General features: G+C 39.0%; 2 protein-coding genes across 3 annotated transcripts in view; one reads left to right on the forward strand and one right to left on the reverse strand.

Annotated features, from left to right (window-relative positions):
* Nucleotides 1–21,959, reverse strand: part of LOC139947870 (guanine nucleotide-binding protein-like 1) — a 395,329-nt gene that overhangs the window by 342,486 nt on the left and 30,884 nt on the right. Inside the window, exon 11 of one of the 2 annotated variants that reach the window (XR_011787389.1) lies at nucleotides 19,734–21,812. Coding sequence is in view for 1 of the 2 variants with exons in the window: in XM_071945697.1 (XP_071801798.1) it covers nucleotides 21,556–21,812 (257 nt within the window). In the remaining variant the exon portion in view is untranslated. Of the gene's footprint in view, nucleotides 1–17,551; nucleotides 21,813–21,959 lie in introns of those variants that run through there. The other variant, XM_071945697.1, reaches the window with a different exon arrangement.
* Nucleotides 277–17,503, forward strand: LOC139948345 (sodium- and chloride-dependent neutral and basic amino acid transporter B(0+)-like). The gene is made up of 13 exons (XM_071946482.1): nucleotides 277–581; nucleotides 1,806–1,937; nucleotides 2,588–2,738; nucleotides 4,084–4,278; nucleotides 4,915–5,047; nucleotides 7,007–7,141; nucleotides 7,510–7,613; nucleotides 9,209–9,333; nucleotides 10,950–11,062; nucleotides 11,559–11,693; nucleotides 13,117–13,332; nucleotides 13,642–13,806; nucleotides 14,166–17,503. Exons 1-13 carry the CDS (start codon nucleotides 374–376, stop codon nucleotides 14,361–14,363), a joined length of 2,010 nt encoding a protein of 669 aa, XP_071802583.1. The 5' UTR covers nucleotides 277–373; the 3' UTR covers nucleotides 14,364–17,503.

The following is a 21,959-nucleotide window of genomic DNA, read 5'->3' on the forward strand; positions in this document are numbered from 1 at the left end:
AAGACGTTGTTAAAATCATTCACACTATCACTCAACTATCGCGATCCCCAGATCACTCCCTCCTCGCCGCGCACATTACTATCGACTTGCAACAAGACTACACTTTTCAGAACAGAGTTAGAACACTCTATGGTTAGAACTGTGACGGTCGTGACCCAGGTGCTTTTGTGTCCCATTGAGGATTGGGTTCGCAAATGGTTGCTTTTTAATAATACATGTGAAAAGAGATTTCCCCCAGGAATGCTATTTGGTATACTGCACAGGGGCCTTCTAAAGTAGGCTTACTATACACAATGTGCCGAGTAGACCCTATAACATTTGCATCAAGTATAACTTTTAGGGCCTAGCTAGTAGAAGTCTCGAATAGTATACGATGTCTCCCACAAAACAAGGAGCAACCGGTGAGCTAGATGGAGGCAAACGTCCTGCTAAAGACCCAAATATAAGGTTCGAAGGGGACGAAAATCAGATACGGGGAAATTGGTCGCATCCGTTTGATTTCATCTTGTCATGTTTGGGCGTGGCTGTTGGTTTGGGCAACGTATGGCGGTTCCCGTACCTTTGCTACAGAAATGGGGGCGGTAAGTTACGTCACACTACTTGCTGAGCAATAACGTTCAATTATAGCACAATAGGAACTGGAAAGTATTGGTAGATACTCTAAATAAATTGTTATAGCACACAAACTTACTTGGTAACGAGCAATGGAGAGATGTGAATAGTATTAAACATTGTGAGAACGGCTCCCTCTGAAGTAAACTAGTTTTTCTAAAAATTTCTAGCTCAAATTAATATTAAAAGACATTAGTCCCGGGACCCCCTTTTTATGCATTTGAAAGCACACGTGCAACAAAGGTGTTTTTCTTTTTCGTTATTCTCTTGCAACTTCGATGACCAATTGAGTCCAAAATGTTCACAGATTTGTTATTTTATGCAATATGTTGAAATGCACCAAGTGAGAATAGGCCTACTGGTCTTTGACAATTACCATGGTGTCCAATGCCTTTAAATTGATCGGCGCGAAACAAATTTATAACCGCTCAGAGTCCTCTGAGAATAATTCTGTACTTAGAAATTTTGGGCTTTTGAAGCTGCATGCTGGTAAAATCCCATCGTGATCGGAAACGAAATGTTTTTAACCGCAGATTTCTCTCAAATTAATTCTGTAAGAAATGTGGGGCTTCTGAAGCTGCTGGTAAAATCTGGGCGTGATCGGTGAAAAACAAAATGAAAGCCGCTAAGATTTCTCTAAGATTAACTCTGTAGGCCTAAGAAATCATGTGATGCTTCTGAATTCTGCCGGTAAAATCTTAGCGTGATCGGTGAAAAACAAAATGAAAGCCGCTCAGACTTCTCTAAGATTAATTATGTACAAAGAAATGTGGGTCTGAAGCTACTAGTAAAATCTAAGCGTGATTGGTGACGAACTTTTGTCTGTAGGCCTTCTAAGAAATGAGGGGCTTCTATTCTTAATCCCAGCGTGATTGGATACGAAATGTTTATATACTCGCCCAGATTAATCTGGGATTATTTCTGTATGAACCATTTTTGTTTTCAGAGTGTCCCCTGGAAAAAAACCTATGGCCCAAACAGTAACCTCATGCCGCTTGACAGTGTTTGATCATACATGTGAACATTCGGGCGTAATCAGACTTGTGCGAAATAGTGAACAGATGCCCCACAACTTACTTACGAATAGAAAATATTTTACCGCCAAAACGTTGTATGCTTGCCTCTAAATATATGTTTCAGATTTTAGTATTGCCATACAATACTGTTTTTTTTTAATTTATATTATTTACCAGGTGCTTTTCTCGTCCCCTACTTCCTGAGTTTGGCTTTTGCTGGCATGCCCCTGTTCTTTCTGGAGATGAACTTTGGCCAGTACTGCAGTTTGGGGATGCTGACTTGTTGGCGAGCTCTGCCCATCATGAAAGGTTTGCAAGCTTAACACAACCGTTTTTCACTCAATACCAGTTAGCAACTGACTAAGCAGATTCTAATTACCCTGCATATGAATCAAGTTTAAATCCGATTTCTCCTGACTTTTAAGAGAATACGTTTAGGGAACACAGTTAAAAGTTTGAGTAGCCAGGGGAAGGTCGTTTACCCACTGGAGTTTTTTCATCATAGACCAGTCCGCTGCCTAAGTCTGTAGAATTTTTGTGTGGTAATAGGCCTACCATGTGCATGTTCCTTTTTGTGTAGTGTTGGTTCTAAAAAAAACCTGGTACGATTGGTACCATGCTCGATCTGATCGTCTTCAGAAGTACGCTGGACTCTGTTGCTGGATGCTGCATAATTATGTATGACAAGAGAATACTGATCAAAACGTTGAGTCCTTAACCATGGAGGTAGAAATAGAAATTTCTACCTCCATGCCTTAACCACCGCTTCTTTAGGCTAACACATACTCAAAAAGAGAAAATATTGTCATGGTGCTACTACCATGGAGGAAGAACTTTTTTCTTCCTCCATGCTACTACAGACCTCTCTTGGAGCCTAACTAGTCTGATGTGTAGTTATTAACATTGTTGACAAACCTGTCTTAACTTGCTCTGTTTTTTTGTTCTTCTATTACAATCAGGATTGAGCTATGGACAGTTTCTAGTGAACTTCTACCTTACAATCAGTTATGGTGTTGTCATCACCTACACCTTCTATTACTTCTTTGTTTCCTTCACCACGTTGCTACCTTGGGTGGGATGTGGGCAAGTCTGGAACTCTCTCATGTGCAGGTGATCAAACATATTTTACTTCCTCCCCAGAACTGAAAGAACAAAAACCCATTGGGTATCATGTCATTCAATTGATAATTAGACTTTCCTTGGATGGTTCAACAAAGATTATTTTAGGCAATATTATAGCGTGTCTAATGAAGTGATTATGGTCCACACAAAGGACTTTAATCAAAGTGGATGATAATTGAAACAATGATCTCATAAACTTAATTTATTGTCGAAGAACTTTCAGGTGTTAAAAACAATTGAACTCCAAAGAAACAAAGGATATATGATGCTTAAGTAATTGTGGAACTTGGAAGTATTAACAAAATTGAAATCCAAGGAAAAAAAATGGTAGCTGTTGCTTAAAGAGAAAGTAACTTTTGTATTTTTTTGAACAGCAGTAACGCTTCTGAAATTCAAATTTGTTGGATAAAAACTGATACATTTTTACACCCTATCTTCTAAATGACTTTCAAAACGATTCTCGAAAGAGCTTTTTATTATTGCAAGCTGCTGTACTTCTAAGTAAGTTTTTTTTGCCATTAATTTTAAGAATGATTACCAAACATGTACTGTTATCTCCGTCGATAACATTTCTTCGTTCTGCATTTAAAGTTGTTTTCGTAAGCCTGATACGGTTCACCTTTGTCTCCCTTCTCTTAATTGTTTAATAATGTGCATTTTCGTTTTATTTAATAAGCTATTTATGTATTTGTTATTTATAGTTTCACCTGTGTAAGTTATACACTGAGTGCAAATAAATGGGAAAGCTCATAAAGGTCTCCGCCGTCTCCTTTGTAACGTGCATGTGACATAAACCTCTCCCCCCCCCCCCCCAAAAAAAAAAAAAAAAAACCTCCCCAAAAGTGCAAGAGTGCACAAAATAAATATTTCAACATAATACATTATAGCACAACACACACCCAGAAATGTTGCACATTGTACAAAAAGTCATAAGTTCACAGCTGTATACAACAACATTTGAATAGTATTGTATTGTATTGTATTTTAGGGTTCATTTATGATATAGACAGGTTTGCGGTAACACCATGTAATGACTATCTCTAATGAGTTGGGGTGGTTCTGAAAAGAACCGTTGGTTTTCAACTGGATGTTTCGATCAGTATGCTCTGATCGTCTTTTGGAGAAAAAAAAAAGAAAAGAAAAAAAAAAGACGATCAGAGCATACTGATCGAAACGTCGAGTTGAAAACCACCCCAACTCATTAGAGATAGTCATTACATGGTGTTACTGCAAACCTTTCTATATCGTATTTCCACCATGCAAAGTTTCAAATCCTACTTAGGTTCATTTATGGTTGGGGGGAAAGTTAACAGTTCCTCTCTTTCCCTCACAGTGATATTGTTGGAGATTGTCTAAAAGCAGGAGGTATCATCACCAAAGACAATGAATGTAGTCATATAATGAATCTCACACAACCTGACCTGATGGACCTAAACGTTACAACGGATGGCTTAGGGAACTTCAGCCTCGCTAACTATACTGATCCCTTCAAGGCAATGCGTAAGACGCCAAGTGAAGAATATTGGATGTAAGTTACATATCCACTTTCATAGAGCTGCTTAAGCAGAAAAATCTGCTTAAAAATCCATGCTTAGCAATAGTAAGCAGGATACCGGTCATGCATTGTACATGTGACATGGTACTTTGGCTGGTTATAACCTTATTCTAGTAAGCATAATTATTTGGCGCTTAGCTACTTATTTGTGCTTAAGCAGCGTTATGAAATTGGACCTAGGACTGGCATTGTCGCATTCCTGAATGTGAATTTGATTTTCAATGCGTTTGTGGTTGTGGTTGAGAGTTCTAGTTCGAAGCTCTCTGGTGCTCAAAAGAAGAGTGTGGGTTCGAATCCCGATCATGACACTTGTGCCCTTGAAAAAGTTAGGAAGGTAGTGCATTCTGCTCTTCCAAGTGGCTCCTAGTAGATGATACCCTTGCCTACATCCTTACAGACTGTGGAGGGGTAATCCTGTTTCAGCCCCAGGAGTAGGTGGCAATGTGTCCCTGGTTACAGTTTATATGGGTCGACAGTTAAAGTGTAGCCCTCACCTTAAGGTGGCTTTCAGGCTTTATGAGAAAAATTAAGGGTCCCCACTATGCACAAACTTATGAGATAAACAATAATTTGTGATTTGTGAATATGTTTTTCTTTGGTTTGATACAGACGAGCTGTTATACAAGAGTCCGATACGATGAATGAAACTGGTGAAATTGTATGGCAACTACTGATATGTCTCTTAGCTTCCTACTTTGTTGTATTCATGTGTCTCATAAAGGGAATTAAAACAGCAGGCAAGGTAATTAGTTAGATATTACGCTATCATTCACTGCAATAGTTTCCTTGTTTATGACGTCACACTCTTGAAAAAGTGCCCTCACTGAGGCCAAAAATGCCCTCACTGAGGCAAAAGTGCCCTCACTGACGGAAAAGTGTCGTCATTGAGGTAAAAAGTGCCCTCACTCAGGCCAAAAAGGGCCCTCAATGGGGCAAAGAGTGCCCTCACTCAGGCCAAAATGATGGAAAAATTGTCCTCAATGATGAGGAAAAAAGGGTCCTCAATGAGGCAAATAGTTCCTTTACTGGACCAAAAAGCGCCCTCACTGGAGAAAAGTGCCCTCACTGAGGCAAAAAAAAGGGCCCTATTTAAGGCCAAAAAGCACCCTCCATTCGGCCAAACAAGTGCCCTCACTGAGGCCAAAAAAGAAGTGCCCTCACTGAGGCCAAAAAGTGCCCTATTCAACTAAAGCCAAAAAGCAACCTCCATGAGGTCAAAAAGCAACCTCACTGAGGCCAAACAAAGTCCCCTCACTGGAAGTAAAAAAGCACCATCACTGAGGCCAAAAAAGTGCCTTCACTGAGGCCAAAAAAGAAGTGCCCTCACTGAGGCCAAAAAGTGCCCTATTCAACTAAAGCCAAAAAGCAACCTCCATGAGGTCAAAAAGCAACCTCACTGAGGCCAAACAAAGTCCCCTCACTGGAAGTAAAAAAGCACCATCACTGAGGCCAAAAAAGTGCCTTCACTGAGGCCAAAAAAAGTGCCTTCACTGAGGCCAAAAAAAGTGCCTTCACTGAGGCCAAATAAAGTGCCTTCACTGAGGCCAAAAGAGGCAAGAAATAATTGGACGATAGCTGTGTGACCTAAGAGTCCCCATTTCTGTCTGTATATGCAAGGGGCTGTATTGAAAAAAGGATGTGTTATACATTGAGTCATAAATCAGTCTCTGTCAGTTATCCTAACCAGACTAAAGCTTGTTCTCTTTTGTTGAATATACGCATGGTTGACCCATTCAAAAATTATTCAATGTGAAGGGAATTCAGCTGAATATACAAAGAAAGTAATCTGCAGGTGAATCACATGCGCACAAAAGATTCCACACAAACATTTTGGTTTCTTATAATAAGATCATTTCTGTGTAAAATTAGGGTATTTTTTCCATTTCAAAGTTTTAAAAACAATCTTACCTTAAAGGGAAGGTACACGTCTGGCAGTTACTCAAAACAAATATTAACTTAAAAACTGACGAGCATTGGAGAGCATTGAAGAGCTGTTGATAGTATAAAATATTGTGGGAAACAACTCCCTCTGAAGTAAAAGTAGTTTTTGAGAAAGAGATAATTTCTCACTAATAATAACAGACTTCTAGCTAGAAGTCTTTTATTCCTATCTGAAAGCACACAAATTCATTTTCTCGCAACTTTGATGACTGATTGAGCCCAAATTTTCACAGGCTTGTTATTTTATGCTTATGATGGGATACACCAAGTGAGAACACTGGTCTTTGACAATTACCAAACGTGTGCCTTCCCTTTGAGGTGTAATTTACACCTCCAAGTATCAATTTTTGGTAAACAGCATTGTCCAAGTCCCACACTTCGTGTATCACAACTTATATATTAAATAACGGGAAAACCCACTCTTGTTTCGCCGTGTCATGACATGTGTTTAAAATAAATCCGTAATTCTATCGAGAATTGATATTATTTTAATGTTTTATCAAAAAGTAAAGCATTTCATCGAATACTATTTCAAGAGAAGTCTTTCACCATTACCTTCTGTAAACCCTGTAAATTATTTGTAAATCTCTGCACTTTTTTTTCTGTACCGAAAGTGTCCAATGGCTTTAAAAGGTAAATAATGGGTTTTTGAAAGATGGTAATAACAGTTTTGAGGTTGACATAGGTGACAGTTTGTCAGGCAAAACTCTGTTTTGAAACTTTGCTTAAGATTTGTATTACATCCCTTCCATTCCTGCAGATTGTTTACTTCACTGCTACCTTCCCCTATGTTGTCCTGATCATTTTGCTTATTCGAGGACTAATGTTGCCTGGCTCTGAAAAAGGCATTTCATTCTTCATTACTCCTCGTTGGGAATTCCTTGGCAAACCAAAGGTAAGTGCTTTTTCTTCCTTTTATCTGTTAGACATGTGGACAAGTTGTGTGCTTTCAGATGCTTGATTTCGAGACCTCAAATTCTAAACTTGAGGTCTCAAAATCAAATTCATGGAAATTACTTCTTTCCTGAAAACTACGTCACTTCAGAGGGAGCCGTTTCTCACAATGTTTTATACTATCAACATCTCCCCAATACTCATTACCAAGTAAGGTTTTATGCTAATAATTATTTTGAGTAATTACCAATAGTGTCCACTGCCTTTAAGAGCCAACACACATACAGAGATTTCACACATGATTGTGCCTGCAAGTTTACTATACTTCTTACAACTAAAAAACTTTATAAATTCTCTCTCTCCTTTTAGGTGTGGCTTGATGCTGTGGTACAGATTTTCTACTCGTTAAGCGTCGGCTTAGGAGGATTACACACCTTGGCATCCTACAACAAGTTCCACAACAACACTTTCAGGTTAGCTTTTAAGCCAGGGGCCAATTTCATAGAGCTGCTTAAGCAAAAAATTTGCTTAAGCACGAAAATAGCTTGCTTATTTTACACATGTTACTGGCCAAAATTTCATGCCATATATATTGCTTGTGACTGGTATTTAGCTGTTGTTTACTTAGCATAACAATTGGGTTGAGTCTTGGCCGTTACTCTGATTTTACTAAGCAAGGATGTTTCTGCTTAAGCAAAAATTTTTGCTTAAGCAGCTCTATGAATTTGGGCCCAGGTTCATACTTCCTGCGAATGCGATGCGAATTTGCCATGAATTTACGCCACAACTCTATTTTCGCTGTGATATTGGCAAGAGAGTTGAGCGCAACTCAACTGCTGCAAATTATTTGTTGCGAATTTGTGACTTCAACCGTCATACCCAATTCGCATTTGCAGGAAGTATGAACCAGGTTTACATGCCTCGTTTTTACACTGGACAGGACAGGACACTTAGTCTAATGGTCTTCTGTTCAGCTGCTTCTGTTTTGCATTTCAACATCTTTGTCTCACAAAAGAATGCCTTTGAAATGCTGTTACCCATAAAACAGAAATTATCACTCTTCTCACAGTGTTTTGTTGAAATGAAACAGTGAAATTGCTTAAAGGCAGTGGACACTATTGGTAATTACTCAAAATAATTATCATCATAAAACCTTTCTTGATTACAAGAGGTTGATGGTATAAAACATTGTGAGAAACAGCTACCTCTGAAGTGACGTAGTTTTCGAGAAAGAAGTAATTTTCCACGAATTCGATTTCGAGACCTCAAGTTTAGAATTTGAGGTCTCGAAATCAAGCATAAGAAAGCACACAACTTCGTGTGACAAGGGTGTTTTTTCTTCCATTATTATCTCACAACTTTGACGACCAATTGATCTCAAATTTTCACAGGTTTGTTATTGTATGCATATGTTGAGATACACCAACTGTGAAGGCTAGTCTTTGACAATTACCGATTGTGTCCACTGTCTTTAAACCGTATTTTCATTCTCTTTTCATTTGGATTCTGGTTTTGTATAAAAACATCCTGGTCCAGTAAAGATTCTGAGCTACAAATTCTACGGTCCTGTGGATATTGAGCTCTGATCTAAGATAGCACAAAGAGTCAGAGCAAATTGTCTTGTAAATTACTTCTTTATCACACACAAGGGAAGGATAAAGTCAAATAATACACCTCAGATTGGTTGCGTATTACATATTTACTGAGATATTTTTTAATGATGTAACATTTTTTATTTGATGAACTTACGATTCGAACTGCCTCCAACTACTCGGTGGTCTAGTTGGTTGGTAAGACACTGCTCTAGATGCAAAGGTTGTGGGTTCGAATCCCACCCGAGTAATATGCCTGTGAGGTTTTTTTCCACAGAACTCAGGAAAGTACTGAGTATACAGTGCAAACACACAGTACTGAGTATACAGTGCTAACACACATCAGTGTATATGGGTAAACCAAAACTAGTATTCTTTATTTCCGATGCAAATTTCCATCTATTGATTGAGACTTATTACTATTATTACTAAAATTTCAAACAGTAATTGTTTTAAAATAATGTTTCATACTTCAGGGATACCATGATTGTCACTCTTCTTAACTCATTCACAAGCCTCCTGGCTGGATTTGCTATCTTCGCAATTCTTGGATACATGGCAGACTTGCAGGGTGTTGAGGTTGATGATGTCGTACGACAGGGTAATGAATTGCAGATCTAGTAATCAGATGTGTTTTTGACAGCTGTCAACTGAGTGCTAGCAATCTTTCTTAATAATAACTAATAATAATAACTAGTTGTTATGTAGCACATTTTACAATTACTGTATCATACTGCTTACATTAGTGCCCTAGTCATTGGGCAAATTACATTCATTTTAATCTTTCTCAGCTCCCTGAGGAGTATACAGTCCGAGCTGCCGTGCACTCAGAAGGCTTTTCCAAACACAATATCAACCTCAACCTTCGCAGGTACCCATTTATACTCCATGGTAAAGAAAATCAATTACAGTAAAGTATCTTGCTTTAGGACACACATGTAATGAACGGGATTCAAACCCACACGTCGATGACTTAACCACCCAAACTTGAATTTGATGGTCTTAACCACTCGGCTATGACTTCCTCTTAATTTTGTCTCCAGTTAGGGCTCGAATTTGGGGAGAAAATCCACAAGACTGCAGGAATTGTAGCTCAGAATCTTAAATGGACCAGCATTTTATTTACAAAACTGGAACCAAAATAAAAAGAGACTAGAATCAAAATAGAGTATCACACATAAATCAGAACAGATAAATCTTCACTGAGTGTTTTGTTCAAGAAAACAGTTTCGATGATAAAACTGTATTCTCCGTTTAATTCTAGTCTCTTGTCATTTTGATTCTTGTTGTTTTTATAAAAGCCAGATCCAGTAAATTATCTGAGCTACAAGTCCTGCGGCCTTGTGGATTTTCCCCCAAAACTTTGAGCCCTGCGGCACCCTTTTACACTGTGACTCTTGAACCATGCAGTAAGTTTGCAAATCACAAAAAGATAGACTGGTGAAAAGGAATGCTGGTTTTTATGGTCAGTCATCCGTAAAAAAAAAATATTGTTGTATAGGATTGGTAGAGAGCTGACAAAATACTGTAGGCACGGACAGTGGTTATGTTTAGTGTGATCAACAATAGGGCCTACACGTACATGAAATAAAATTCCTGTGAAAATTTAGGCTCAATAAGTTGTGTGAGTCAGGAGATAGTGGGAAAAAATGCATAGTTTCGAGCATGTAAACACATAAAGCTTAATTTTGGTTGTAAAAAACCGAAATCAGTTGTTGAGTTTTCTTTAGATTTTCTTGAATATGACAGAAAAAATTCACGAAAAAAAAAATAGTTCTAGTATAAACTTCATGAAAAGTAAGCTTTTACACTTAACTTAATTTTTTTGTTTTACAAAAATACAAATTTTGAGTTTTTGTTGTGTATGCTTTTGTTTTTCTTTGCTTGACATAATTTATAAGACAGATGAATAAATAATAATCATAACAACTAGTTCTTATAATAACGCATTGCATTACACAATTGTTGCGGTAACTCTCTAACTGCCTCTAGCTACTGGGCAACAATCTCGGTGATCTATAGTTGGTAAGACACTGCTCTAGAATTGCTAAAGTTGTGGGTTCGAATCCCACCCAAGTAATATGCCTGTGATTTTATTTTAACAGACCTTGGGAAAGTTCTGAGTATGCAGTGCTAACAAACATCTGTGTAGATGAGTAAAAACCAAAATCAATATTATTTTTATTATTATTAATTGTAACTTGTGATTTCTTTCAGGTTTTGGTCTTGCATTTATAGCCTACCCAGAAGCAGTAGCTAGGATGCCTGCTGCTCCTGTGTGGTCAGTGCTGTTCTTCTTTATGCTCATCACATTAGGTGTGGACAGTCAGGTATGGAAAAACCTCTATAACTTTGTTAAAATCGACCCTTCCAACTAGAAAAAATACTTTTTTAGAAAAGCAAGTTCAGAGATTAGCTGTTTTGCCAAGTGTAAAAAGAGGCTAAAACAGAACATAATATATTCACATCCATACATAGTATGCCTTTGAAACATTGAATTTCAAAAATAATTTTCATCTCACTGAGACGTAAACTGTTTTCGTGACTTGTTTTACTCAATTCTCAAAAACTATAGCACCTCAGCAAGTATTATTTTTTTAAGGGAAGTTTTCTATCATCGTCTTCAAACTGTGTAAGTTTAATGTAAACTTGTGTTTTATGCCCTTCAAAAAGTACCAAGACCCTTTAAGACGGTTATTGTAAAATGCGCTATTATAAGAACTACTTTTTTATTATTATGTTGCCGGTCAATTTCCTCCGTGGTTTCTTACTTGACTGTTTCAGTTTTTAAAACAGCATGTTTTTTTATTTGTTTTTCGCCCGCAGTTTGTTTCTATTGAGAAAATGTCAACAGGGCTCATAGACGAGTTTCCTAATATCTTCCCACCGCATAGACGAGTTTTGGTAAATACTGGAATATGCCTGGTACTACTTCTGTGCAGTTTAACTTGTATTACACAGGTAATTTAACAGACGATAGTTTTGCATCAAGAACAAACAATTGTGTATTAAGGGCAGTGGACACTATTGGTAATTATTCAAAATAACTATTAGCATAAAACCTTACTTGGTAACAAGTAATGGGGAGCTGTTGATAATATAAAACATTTTGAGAAACGGCTCCCTCTGAAGTAACGTAATTTTCGAGAAAGAAGTAATTTTCCACGAATTTGATTTTGGGACCTCAGAATTAGATTTTGATGTCTCGAAATCAAGCATCTGAAAGCACACAACTTTGTGTTATGACAAGGGTGTTTTTTCTTTCATTATTATCTCGCAACTTCGACGACCAATTGAGCTCAAATTTTCACAGGTTTGTTATTTTATGCATATGTTGAGATACACCAAGTAAGAAGACTGGTCTTTGACAATTACCAATAGTGTCCAGTGTCTTTAAGCACTATAATCAGTACTTTCCCGAGTACTGTACACAAAAATCAATTAGTGGGATTTGAACCCATGACCTTTGTCTATTGCTAGAGCAGATGCCTTACACCTAGACTATCGAGCTAGCCTGGCGGCTAGAGGCAGTTCCAATCCTATGTGTTAGCAGGTACCACATGTTAGTTTTGCATCAGGGGCTAAAGAATTGGGCCCTGAGCTACAGTATAGCTAATAACATGTGGTATAAATAAATAAAAGTTACCTTTAATGTCGGAGATGCTTGATGCTTTGGGTGGATTTTCTCTGTACCATCTCATTTAGTTTTTTTATCAATCTCTTTGATGCATAACAGCCCCAGCAGCACAACCAAAATGCACCTTTGAAAGTTGACACAAGGAAGTTTTGGTTACAATAACTACACAAAATTATTAGTTTTATGGTTTTAGGCAGTTTTGTTTTCTGCTTTCTACATCAGTCAGTAGTTACAAGTTAGTAATAGACCTTATGCATTGATGTTATGCAGCGGCCATCTTAGAGGAAAACGGTGACAAAACAATCAAAACGCACAGATTTATACGCGCGGCGCACAGGATTGGCCAATGAACAACCTCCTTTTGATCTCTAGGTGAGTACGCCCTACTGAAATGACGTCATGTGCATAAGGTCTTTTAAGGAAAAATCGCCATTGACATAAGGTTGGACTTCCAAATGGAACTTCAAGGGTTTATTGTATCGTGTTCAGTGCTAACTTACTGCTAAGCACAATACATATGTGCTAACCGTTTAACCGCACTGTGACATCAAACAGAATTATAAGGGTTTATTGTATTGTGTTTAGTGCTAATTTACTGCTAAGCATATTACATATGTGTTAACCGTTTAACGGCACTATGACATCAAACAGAATTATAAGGGTTCATTGTATTGTGTTAAGTGCTACTTTACTGCTAAGCATATTACACATGCTTACCGTTTAACCGCACTATGACATCTGACCCAGGCTGGACCCTACTGGATGTCACTCCTGGATAACTACGGCGCTAACTTTGCGATGGTGCTGTTCGCTTTCCTTCTCTGTGGTGGACTCAGCTGGCTGTATGGTGTCAGAAGATTCAAGAATGACATCCGAACTATGCTCGGTAACAAGTTTGTGGACTCCTGGTTCTTCATGTGGTGGCCGTTTAACTGGGCCGTCTTGACACCGATGTTGATGGGGGTAGGTTCACCTTCCTTCCATTCCCTGTTTGTTTACAGAATGTTAAGCCCTTTTCACACTACTTTATGCCCCAGGGTTGCCCCTTTTCACACATGTACGCTCTACCCTGGTCTGCCAGGGCAAATGGACATACCCCGGGGAACAACCAATTTTTTTGCGATATCTTAAAGATGCTAACACTTTTTGAAATGAAGTTTTATGGTATATATCTACATTCATATGGATTAAAACAATCGGTCAAAACAAATCGAAAGGTAAATGTCCCCCTGAAAAATATTCCTCTCTCTCCACAATTATACCTGGATTTAGGGCGTCCTCATCATGAACTGGATAAGCTGGACCGAGCCAGAGTACAACGGGGAGTACCCACCCTGGGCTAGGGCCATCGGCTGGATGATAATGATCAGTACACTCCTTGGAATTCCTGCACATGCAATCTTCGAGTTCATCAGGAACAAAGGAAGTTTTATGGAGGTAAGTAGAAATAATGCTAGGGTTTGAACAAAGAAAAATTGACTGGAGTGGAGTGGGAATACACTGCGAGGCTCGTGAATTATGCCAGATACCAGCCCGGAGCCTACGTCAATCCCCTTCACACAAGCACCTTCCACCTTGCATGCATTTCACATGGAAATTCATAGTCAAATCCTACTTACATGTAAACATGTATAAACAAAGTTACAAGCAAGTACATGTACATAGTAATACAAACACAACTGTGCACACACCACAGGTAGGATTCGAACCCTCGACCTTTGCATCTAGAGCAGTGTCTATATCCCCGATGCAAACTTCCATCCATTATATTGACGACAATGTTCTTTTTATTGCAGCGCTTGCGTGCAATAACATCTCCTGCAGATTCTTGGGGCCCCGCCTTGGTGGAACATCGCAGGGAGGCGGCAGAAGTACACACCCTTTATGGAACAACCATGGGCGGGGTCATTGAATGGAACAGTGGCAAAGTGATCAATGGAAATACAAAATATTTATCCCTCCAAAAAGAGGACATCCATGAAGCAGCAGTTTGAAGGGCAAAAAATAAAGTTGCTATGATAAAGACTGAAAAAAGGTTCCTTCGTCGGGGAGAGTTATAACCCTCGGAAGGGACAAGGCATGTTTTCCAGAATCTGCCCATCAGTTTATCGTGCCCAGAACCCATGCTGTGTCATTTGCAGATCGCTCACTCTCCTGTTTTGGACCAAAAGAATGGAACACTCTCCCTAACCACATCAAGGATGCTAACACTATTCACATTTTCAAGAAACTCCACAATTGTTTTCTATTCCAACAAGTGTATCAAAATTAATTTCATCCAACTGCCTTGCGCGCCTTTGACCAACTTTGGTTGATTTTTGGTGCTACATATTCCCATCATTCGCTCTCTTCATTGGCTTCCAATTCACCAACGCATCCACTTCAAAATTTTTCTTCTTGTGTATAAAGCTTTTCATAATTTGGCTCCGGTATATCTCCAAGACCTCATAGCCCTTCGTTCTTCTTCACTTTCATCAGCTACCCGACGCCTTCGCTCTTCTTCAATAGCTCATTTCCGGCTTTCCCCGGGACCCCGCACCATGACACGCTATGGCGATCGGGCCTTTTCAGTCATAGCTCCAACACTTTGGAACAAGCTACCCATCCACATTCAACATTCAAGCAGCTCCTTCATTGGACACTTTCAAATCTCAACTTAAAACCCATCTGTTTTGTCAATCTGGTAATAGCGCTTAGAAACATCCGTATTTAGCGCTCTATAAATGTTGTAATTATTACTATTTTATATAAATTCCCTCTGATTGATTGATTGAATCTGGAAACATAAACATAATGTTCAAGTGGTAAAGGGATTTAGAAACGAAACTTAAGGGAAATCAAGGAAGAAAAAAGATTGGGTATTTTTTCCAGTATTCATATGAAATAACCACCCATACATCTTAATGTGTTGAACGAATCGTAACTTTTATTGTCATCATAATAATTTTTGTTTTTCAAAACGAAAATCTTGCATGATTGTGAACAAAACAAAGTACTGTTTGGCATCTTATCACATGTAAGCTATGAATAAAACATATACCTGCATTAGACGGTAACATTAAAATCTCATAAATATTGCAGCACATATTGTGAAATTCTGAAAACCATGAAAATATGCAAATTGCTCAAAATTTGGGACAGAAGAAAAACTGTAAGAAGCAGATTTACAAATATATGAAGTCAAATATAAGCAAGTTGATTTTGGGCTGTACATTTTAACTAAACTTTGTGAATTTAAGTATGTTGATATAGGTGCAAAACATGTATTTTCATTTAAGGGTCTATGTAACTTTTGTAGGACAGAAAACACAATGTCCACAGATTTACACTCAACTTACACAGTTTGAAGATAGTGATAGTAGAAAGCTTCCCTGAAAATATTACGTGCTGAGGTGCTGTAGTTTTGGCGAATTGAGTAAAACAATGTCATGAAATTAATTTTCCTCTCATGAGACGAAAATTATTTGAATCATTTACAAATGTATTTTCATGACATTGTTTTACTCATTTCTCAAAAACTACAGCACCTCAGTAAGTAAAATTTGAAGGGAAGCTTTGCACTATCATTCTCTTCAAACCCTTTAAGTTTAATGTAAATCTATGGACATTTTGGAAAGGGACCCAAATCCTTTAAGGAGTATACTACATGTAGGTAGTAAATGTACAAATTTCTTCCCAGTGCAAGAAAGGTGAATAAATTCATCATTGGTACGTGTTGATCCCATTGGATCATTTGGTTGAATACTTCAAGGCACCGGACACCTTTGATAACTGTCAAAGACCTGGGGCCAATTTCATAGAGCTGCTTAAGCAAAAAAATTGCTTAAGCACGAAAACAGCTCGCTTATTTTACACATGTTACTGGCCAAAATTTCCTGCCATATACATTGCTTATGACTAGTATTAAGCTGTTGTTTACTTAGCATTGAGTGGAGTCTTGGCCGGTAATCTGATTTTACTAAGCAATGAATTTTTTGCTTAAGCAAATTTTTTTTGCTTAAGCAGCTCTATGAAATTGGGCCCAGTATTCTCACTTGGTGTATCCCAAGATTTTTTACTCAATTGGTCATCAAAGTTGCAGCCGTTAATTTCACCAAACTCTTCTTAACTTAGGATTAATCTTAGGACAAAGGACGAGTTAAGTTCTGTATCCATTGACGTTAGGACACATTGAACCCACTCTAAGTTAGGACGAGTTACTCGTCCTAACTCTAGATAGGATTAATCCTAGCGTTTCGTGAAATCGGCTGCATGAGAGTTATGAAAGAAAAAACACTCTTGTTACACAAATTTGTGTGCTTTTAGATGCCTGAAAAGGGCTTATGGCCTGAAGTCTTTTAGTATTTGAGTTAGAAATTTTGATTTTCTCAAAAACTACTTTACTTCAGAGGGAGCCGTTGCTCACAATGTTTTATACTACCAACTGCTCTCCATTGCTCTTTATACCAAGTAAGTTTTTATGTCAACAATTGTTTTGCGTAATTACCAATAGTGTCCAGTGCCTTTAATGTTTAAGTGAAATAAACAAATGGAAAAAAAAGACAACATAAAGTAGTCCATCCTTGGCTATTATTTGAAATCTCACAGAACCCCCCCCCCCCTTTACAGACCCCTTGCATTGGCTGCCATTGTTGATGAAACGGCACACATTGGCTGAGAGTCGTGCGCAGCGCGTACACGTTTCCATTGTTAGTCATCAAAGATGGTGGTCAATGACGTCATGTGCAATCCTACCGACCCGTCGCTCGCAACCAGTTTCTTAATCCTTAAAAAAAATAGTTGATCGCACGGCAACACACTTTTAAGAATGGAACCAAAGCCTGGGGTGAGCTGAAGCCGTGTTTTGTTTGTTTAGGTGATCTTCCCAAAACTCGGTAAACTCCCACGAGGGGAAAATGCCAAGCTGGCAACAGCCAATCTCTCTTATAATACGCTCCCTTAATATGTATGCATGACGTCATAATTCTTACCCAAAATGAGGCTATGGGCGCACTTCCCCCATCACTTGCAGTGGCTGCGCCCATCGCCTCGTTTTGGGTTAGCATTGTGACGTACCTCATGCATAAATATTTAGAGAGGCGTATAGGGCCCAATCTCTCACGTGTTAGGGTGAAACACATTAAAATATATACAACTTTCAAACAACCCACCCCCCCCCCCCAAAAAAAAAACCCACAAAAAAACCCACAAAAACAGGGGCAAGAGCATGACGCTGAAACTTCTACATTTAGTTTTTATCAAAGTTGGAAAGCAGATTAATTGACTGACTTTAGCGCCCCGATGTTAAAGGGGCTGCGTCATCATGATAAACTCCACTCTCACCCAGTTACTGCTTCCACCTTCCTTCCATCTATGTACAGTGCACGCATGTGCTGTAACTGGGCAAGGGTTAATATTTTCATGTACAGCCATAGCCGTCGATTTCACCAAACTCGTCCTTACTCTGTAGGAATTGGGACGAGTTAAGTTCTGTATCCATAGAGGTTAGGATGCATTGAACCCATCTTAAGTTAGGACGGGTTGCTCGTCCTAACTCAAGATAGGATTAATCCTAGCGTTTCATGAAATCGGCTGCAGGCCTGACTTGCTTCTCTCCACCGAGGTTTAAATGGGTACCTGTGAGGGCAGAGATGGTTCTTGTGATTGATTTAGCTTAGTGCACTACATATTTGGCGGCACAGGCTGTATACTCCCCAGGGAGCTGAGATGGTTTAAGATGTGAATTAATGCCCAGTGACCAGGGGTCGATTTCACAAAGAGTTAGGTAGGAGATATTAAAAACGTATGGCTAGTCCTAAGTTAGGATGAGTAACTTGTCCTAACTCAAGATAAGACTAGTCCTAACTCTTTGTGAAATCGACCCCAGAGGTAATAACGTGAAGCGCTTTAAGACGCCCTCCGTGTGTGAAAAGCGCTATATAAAAACTGGTTATTATTATTAGTATTGATCATGATCACACAGGCCCTTTAAATTTGCTGTGAAATTGTCCCACAGGTTAAATACAGTTGATTAACCTGTACAACAATTTCCACATCAGGTTTTGAACGGATTGTTTGTGTAGTTGAACTTATTAATCACGTTTCTGATAGCTTCCCCCCCCCCCACTTAGGGTATGGCTGAGTTTAATTCAAATGAATAGCACAAACAGGAAAACACAGTGGTGTTATTTTTGGTAGGAAATTCCCTAAAAATATGGTGTGAAATATCTCATACAAAAGTATCGAATGAGTACGCTGCATAATAGGACAAATATTGTTTGAGTGTGTTGAATACATGTACTGATGTGATTAGTGATATGGGGTTTAAAACCAAGGGCCAATTTTTATCGAGCTGCTTAAGCACAAAAAATAGCTTAGCACAACACAATTATGCTGTTCAGAATAAGGTTACCAGCCGATATATCGATCACATTCCACATTTTCTCGGCTTAAGCCGTGTTCACATTGGAAGTGTAAACAGCAGATAACTTACTGGGGTGGTAAGTTACCGCCACGGCGCTGTTAACTTAACAGGCCCGATTCGAGCCGCGGTAACTTAACAATGTTAACTTAACAGGGACAAGAAGTCCAATGCGAACGCACTACTCCGGTAACTTAACAATACTTGACCTATTTGTAAAAGGTCTGCTGATGTTGGAACCATCGCGTGCAATACGCACTGCTCCAAAAATGTGAGTTAAAAGTATAGCTGCCTTCCCACTGCGCACGCAGCGCGCGGAGCCAAAGTCTGAGCCGTAGCCCAAGCCAAGGTTCAAGAAAGGCCCCTGGTAAATTACCGAACACAAATTAATCCAAGTGCGAATACTGGGCCCAATTTCATAGAGCTGCTTAAGCACAAAATTTTACTTAAGCAAAAAAATCCTTGCTTAGTAAAATCAGGTTACCGGCCAAGACTCCATTCAATTGTTATGCTAAGTAAACAACAGCTAAATACCAGTCACAAGCCATGTATATGGCATGGAATTTTGGCCAGTAACATGTGTAAAACAAGAGGGCTATTTTCGTGCTTAAGCAAATTTTTTGCTTAAGCAGCTCTATGAAATTGGCCCCAGCTGTTAACTTACCGGCCTGTTAAGTTAACTTACCGGGCAAGTAAGTTACCAGACCCAAAAGTCCAATGCGAACGCAGCTTTAGGCTTACGTTTTACTTTTGTTTATTGTACATCATATGTTATTGTTTGTTTTTAGTGCCATGAGCATTCTGATAGACCTGTGCACTTTTCAAGTTTTAATTTTTATCAATATAAACCACAAGGGAAACTGACTGGGTAAATTTGTAAATGATTTTTTTGGGGGTTGAACAAAGAATTGACTAGAGCGGGATTCGAACCAACGACCTCCGGATTAACGTGCCGGCGCTCTACCAACTGAGCTATCTAGCCCTATATTGGCGGTGTCCCTATTTTGTCAATATCTTTGTTCAGGGGTGCCAGTCAGAAGCCATACAACCGTTAACTGCCGTGTAGCCAGGGATCACACCCAAATTACGATACAACCTGGGAAGCGGCAGCTAGGGGATCACCTTAAGGGGATGCGACTTTTTGTTTCAGATATCAATATAAACAACAAGGGAAACTGACTGGGTAAATTTGTAAATGATTTTTTGGGGGTTGAACAAAGAATTGACTAGAGCGGGATTCGAACCAACGACCTCCGGATTAACGTGCCGTTATTTTTAGTATTAATATCTGTGACTGTTTCTACTCATAAGTTGTTTAGCAAAAAATTGTTAAAAATATCAATCACATATACTCCACACCATCTTTGACTGCTGGTATCCTGCTCATAACTTGTTTAGCAATATTTTCCGCTTAGGCAGATCAATAAAATAAAATGGGGCTCAGCATTATAAGCAGCATGCTACTTAGAAATGACATAATAGATATCTTATCAATTCATACTTCAAGAAACTGTTGGGTCACATTAGAGTGTCGAAACTGGTCTTTGAAAATTGCCCATGTTATCCGCGTGCAATTTCGCTGGTTTTTAAGTGCAGTTAGCCAAAATGTCAAAATCACAGATTATCATCCTTGAACTATCCAAAGTTCAGTGGAAACTGGTGTACTTTGGTTTTAGACAGGATATGGTTAAAAATGTGTCTAAATTTGCTGGAAATTTGAAAACTGGGCATCAAAACTGTGTAAATTACATATAAATGACAGATAAAACAGGGTGTCCAAATTGAACAAATGTGTACAAAAGACACCCAGACTACCCCTCTGGCTAACAACTATGGTTCCAGACAATGAACTGCCTCTACAGTAAGCAGCATGATATCAGTGTAAATAAAATATGCAGACAGGGTAATAGACATTTCTAATACTGATAGACAAACTGCACTGGTTGGCATGGACGGCCGAGTGTTTTAAAAACATCCAATCCTGTTAAACAGATGTTGTGTCCAAGTTAAACATTTCTGCGAATTCTCAAGTAAAAGAAAACATACATTGTGTATCCCATAGTTGGTTGCTTTGCATCCAAGAAACACAACTTTTTTTTTACAAACTGTGGAAATCTGTTTTAGCTTTGCATTTATAGCTTCCTACATTAATAGTTGCCAGCCTTGGTTGGCAAAACCTCAGGCTGGGGAGTTGTTATAGAAAGGTCTATAGTCTGGTACCCTGCCCTACATAATGAAAGCCCCTTGATTGTTACGTACTTGCTTTAGGAGCAGCACGGTCTCCATCTTAAATGCCACTCCACAGCGGTCTCTCACTTGTGTCTATAATTCCCAGACCCTTGCATCTGACTAGCACCAAACAATGACGGAGCAATCCATCACTTACAGATCTGTCACCAAGCCTTCTCATGAAAGAATTTCAATACAAAAAGGGACCAGTTTGCCCTGGAACCATGCTCATTAATAATGACCTTCTCAGATAAAGGTGAGGAGGGGAACCATAATGAAACAATCCATACAGGGTGAATCTGGCACCATGTCTTCACATGAAAGAACCTTAATCACGTTCTTCTCAGATACAATGTAGGGTGGGGAGGGGAACCATGATTGAACGATCCATACAGGGTGAATCTGTACAGGGCAAATCTGTACGGGATGAATCTGGCACCAAGTCCTCTCATGAAAGAATCTCAATACAAAAAGATACCTGTTTGCTCTGGAACCATGCTCTTTAATCATGTTCTTCTCAGATATCGGGGGGAGGGGGGAATCCCCCCACTACGTCATTACTCCGTCGTTAATAGAGCAAACTTATTGCTGGTAGCTGTGAGACGGTCTGTCTCTCCGTCCTCCTTAGCCTTCCGTCGTCGTCTCCTCCTTGTGTCCGTGTCTCGTTCTACCTCGTTGCTCTCAATGTCCGCATCGCTATCCTCACCGGCTGAGCTGGTGAACTCTGATTGGTCAATCTCCTCGGGGTTCAGCTCCTTGTGTTGCTCCTGGATCTTGGAGATTTCTAGAGTGTCGGGATGATTCTCCCATTTATCTAGAAGTGTAGAATTATAGGGAGCGTATATGTTTGGTAATCACTCTTTAAATGAATGGCAATCAAAAACTTTGGGTTATAAGCCTTACATGAGCTTTCTGTAGAACAAAGCATTTTTAGAAACCTTTCAATTCAAAGTAAAATTTG

This window comes from Asterias amurensis, chromosome 15 (assembly GCF_032118995.1).
Source record: "Asterias amurensis chromosome 15, ASM3211899v1".
NCBI lineage: Eukaryota > Metazoa > Echinodermata > Asteroidea > Forcipulatida > Asteriidae > Asterias > Asterias amurensis.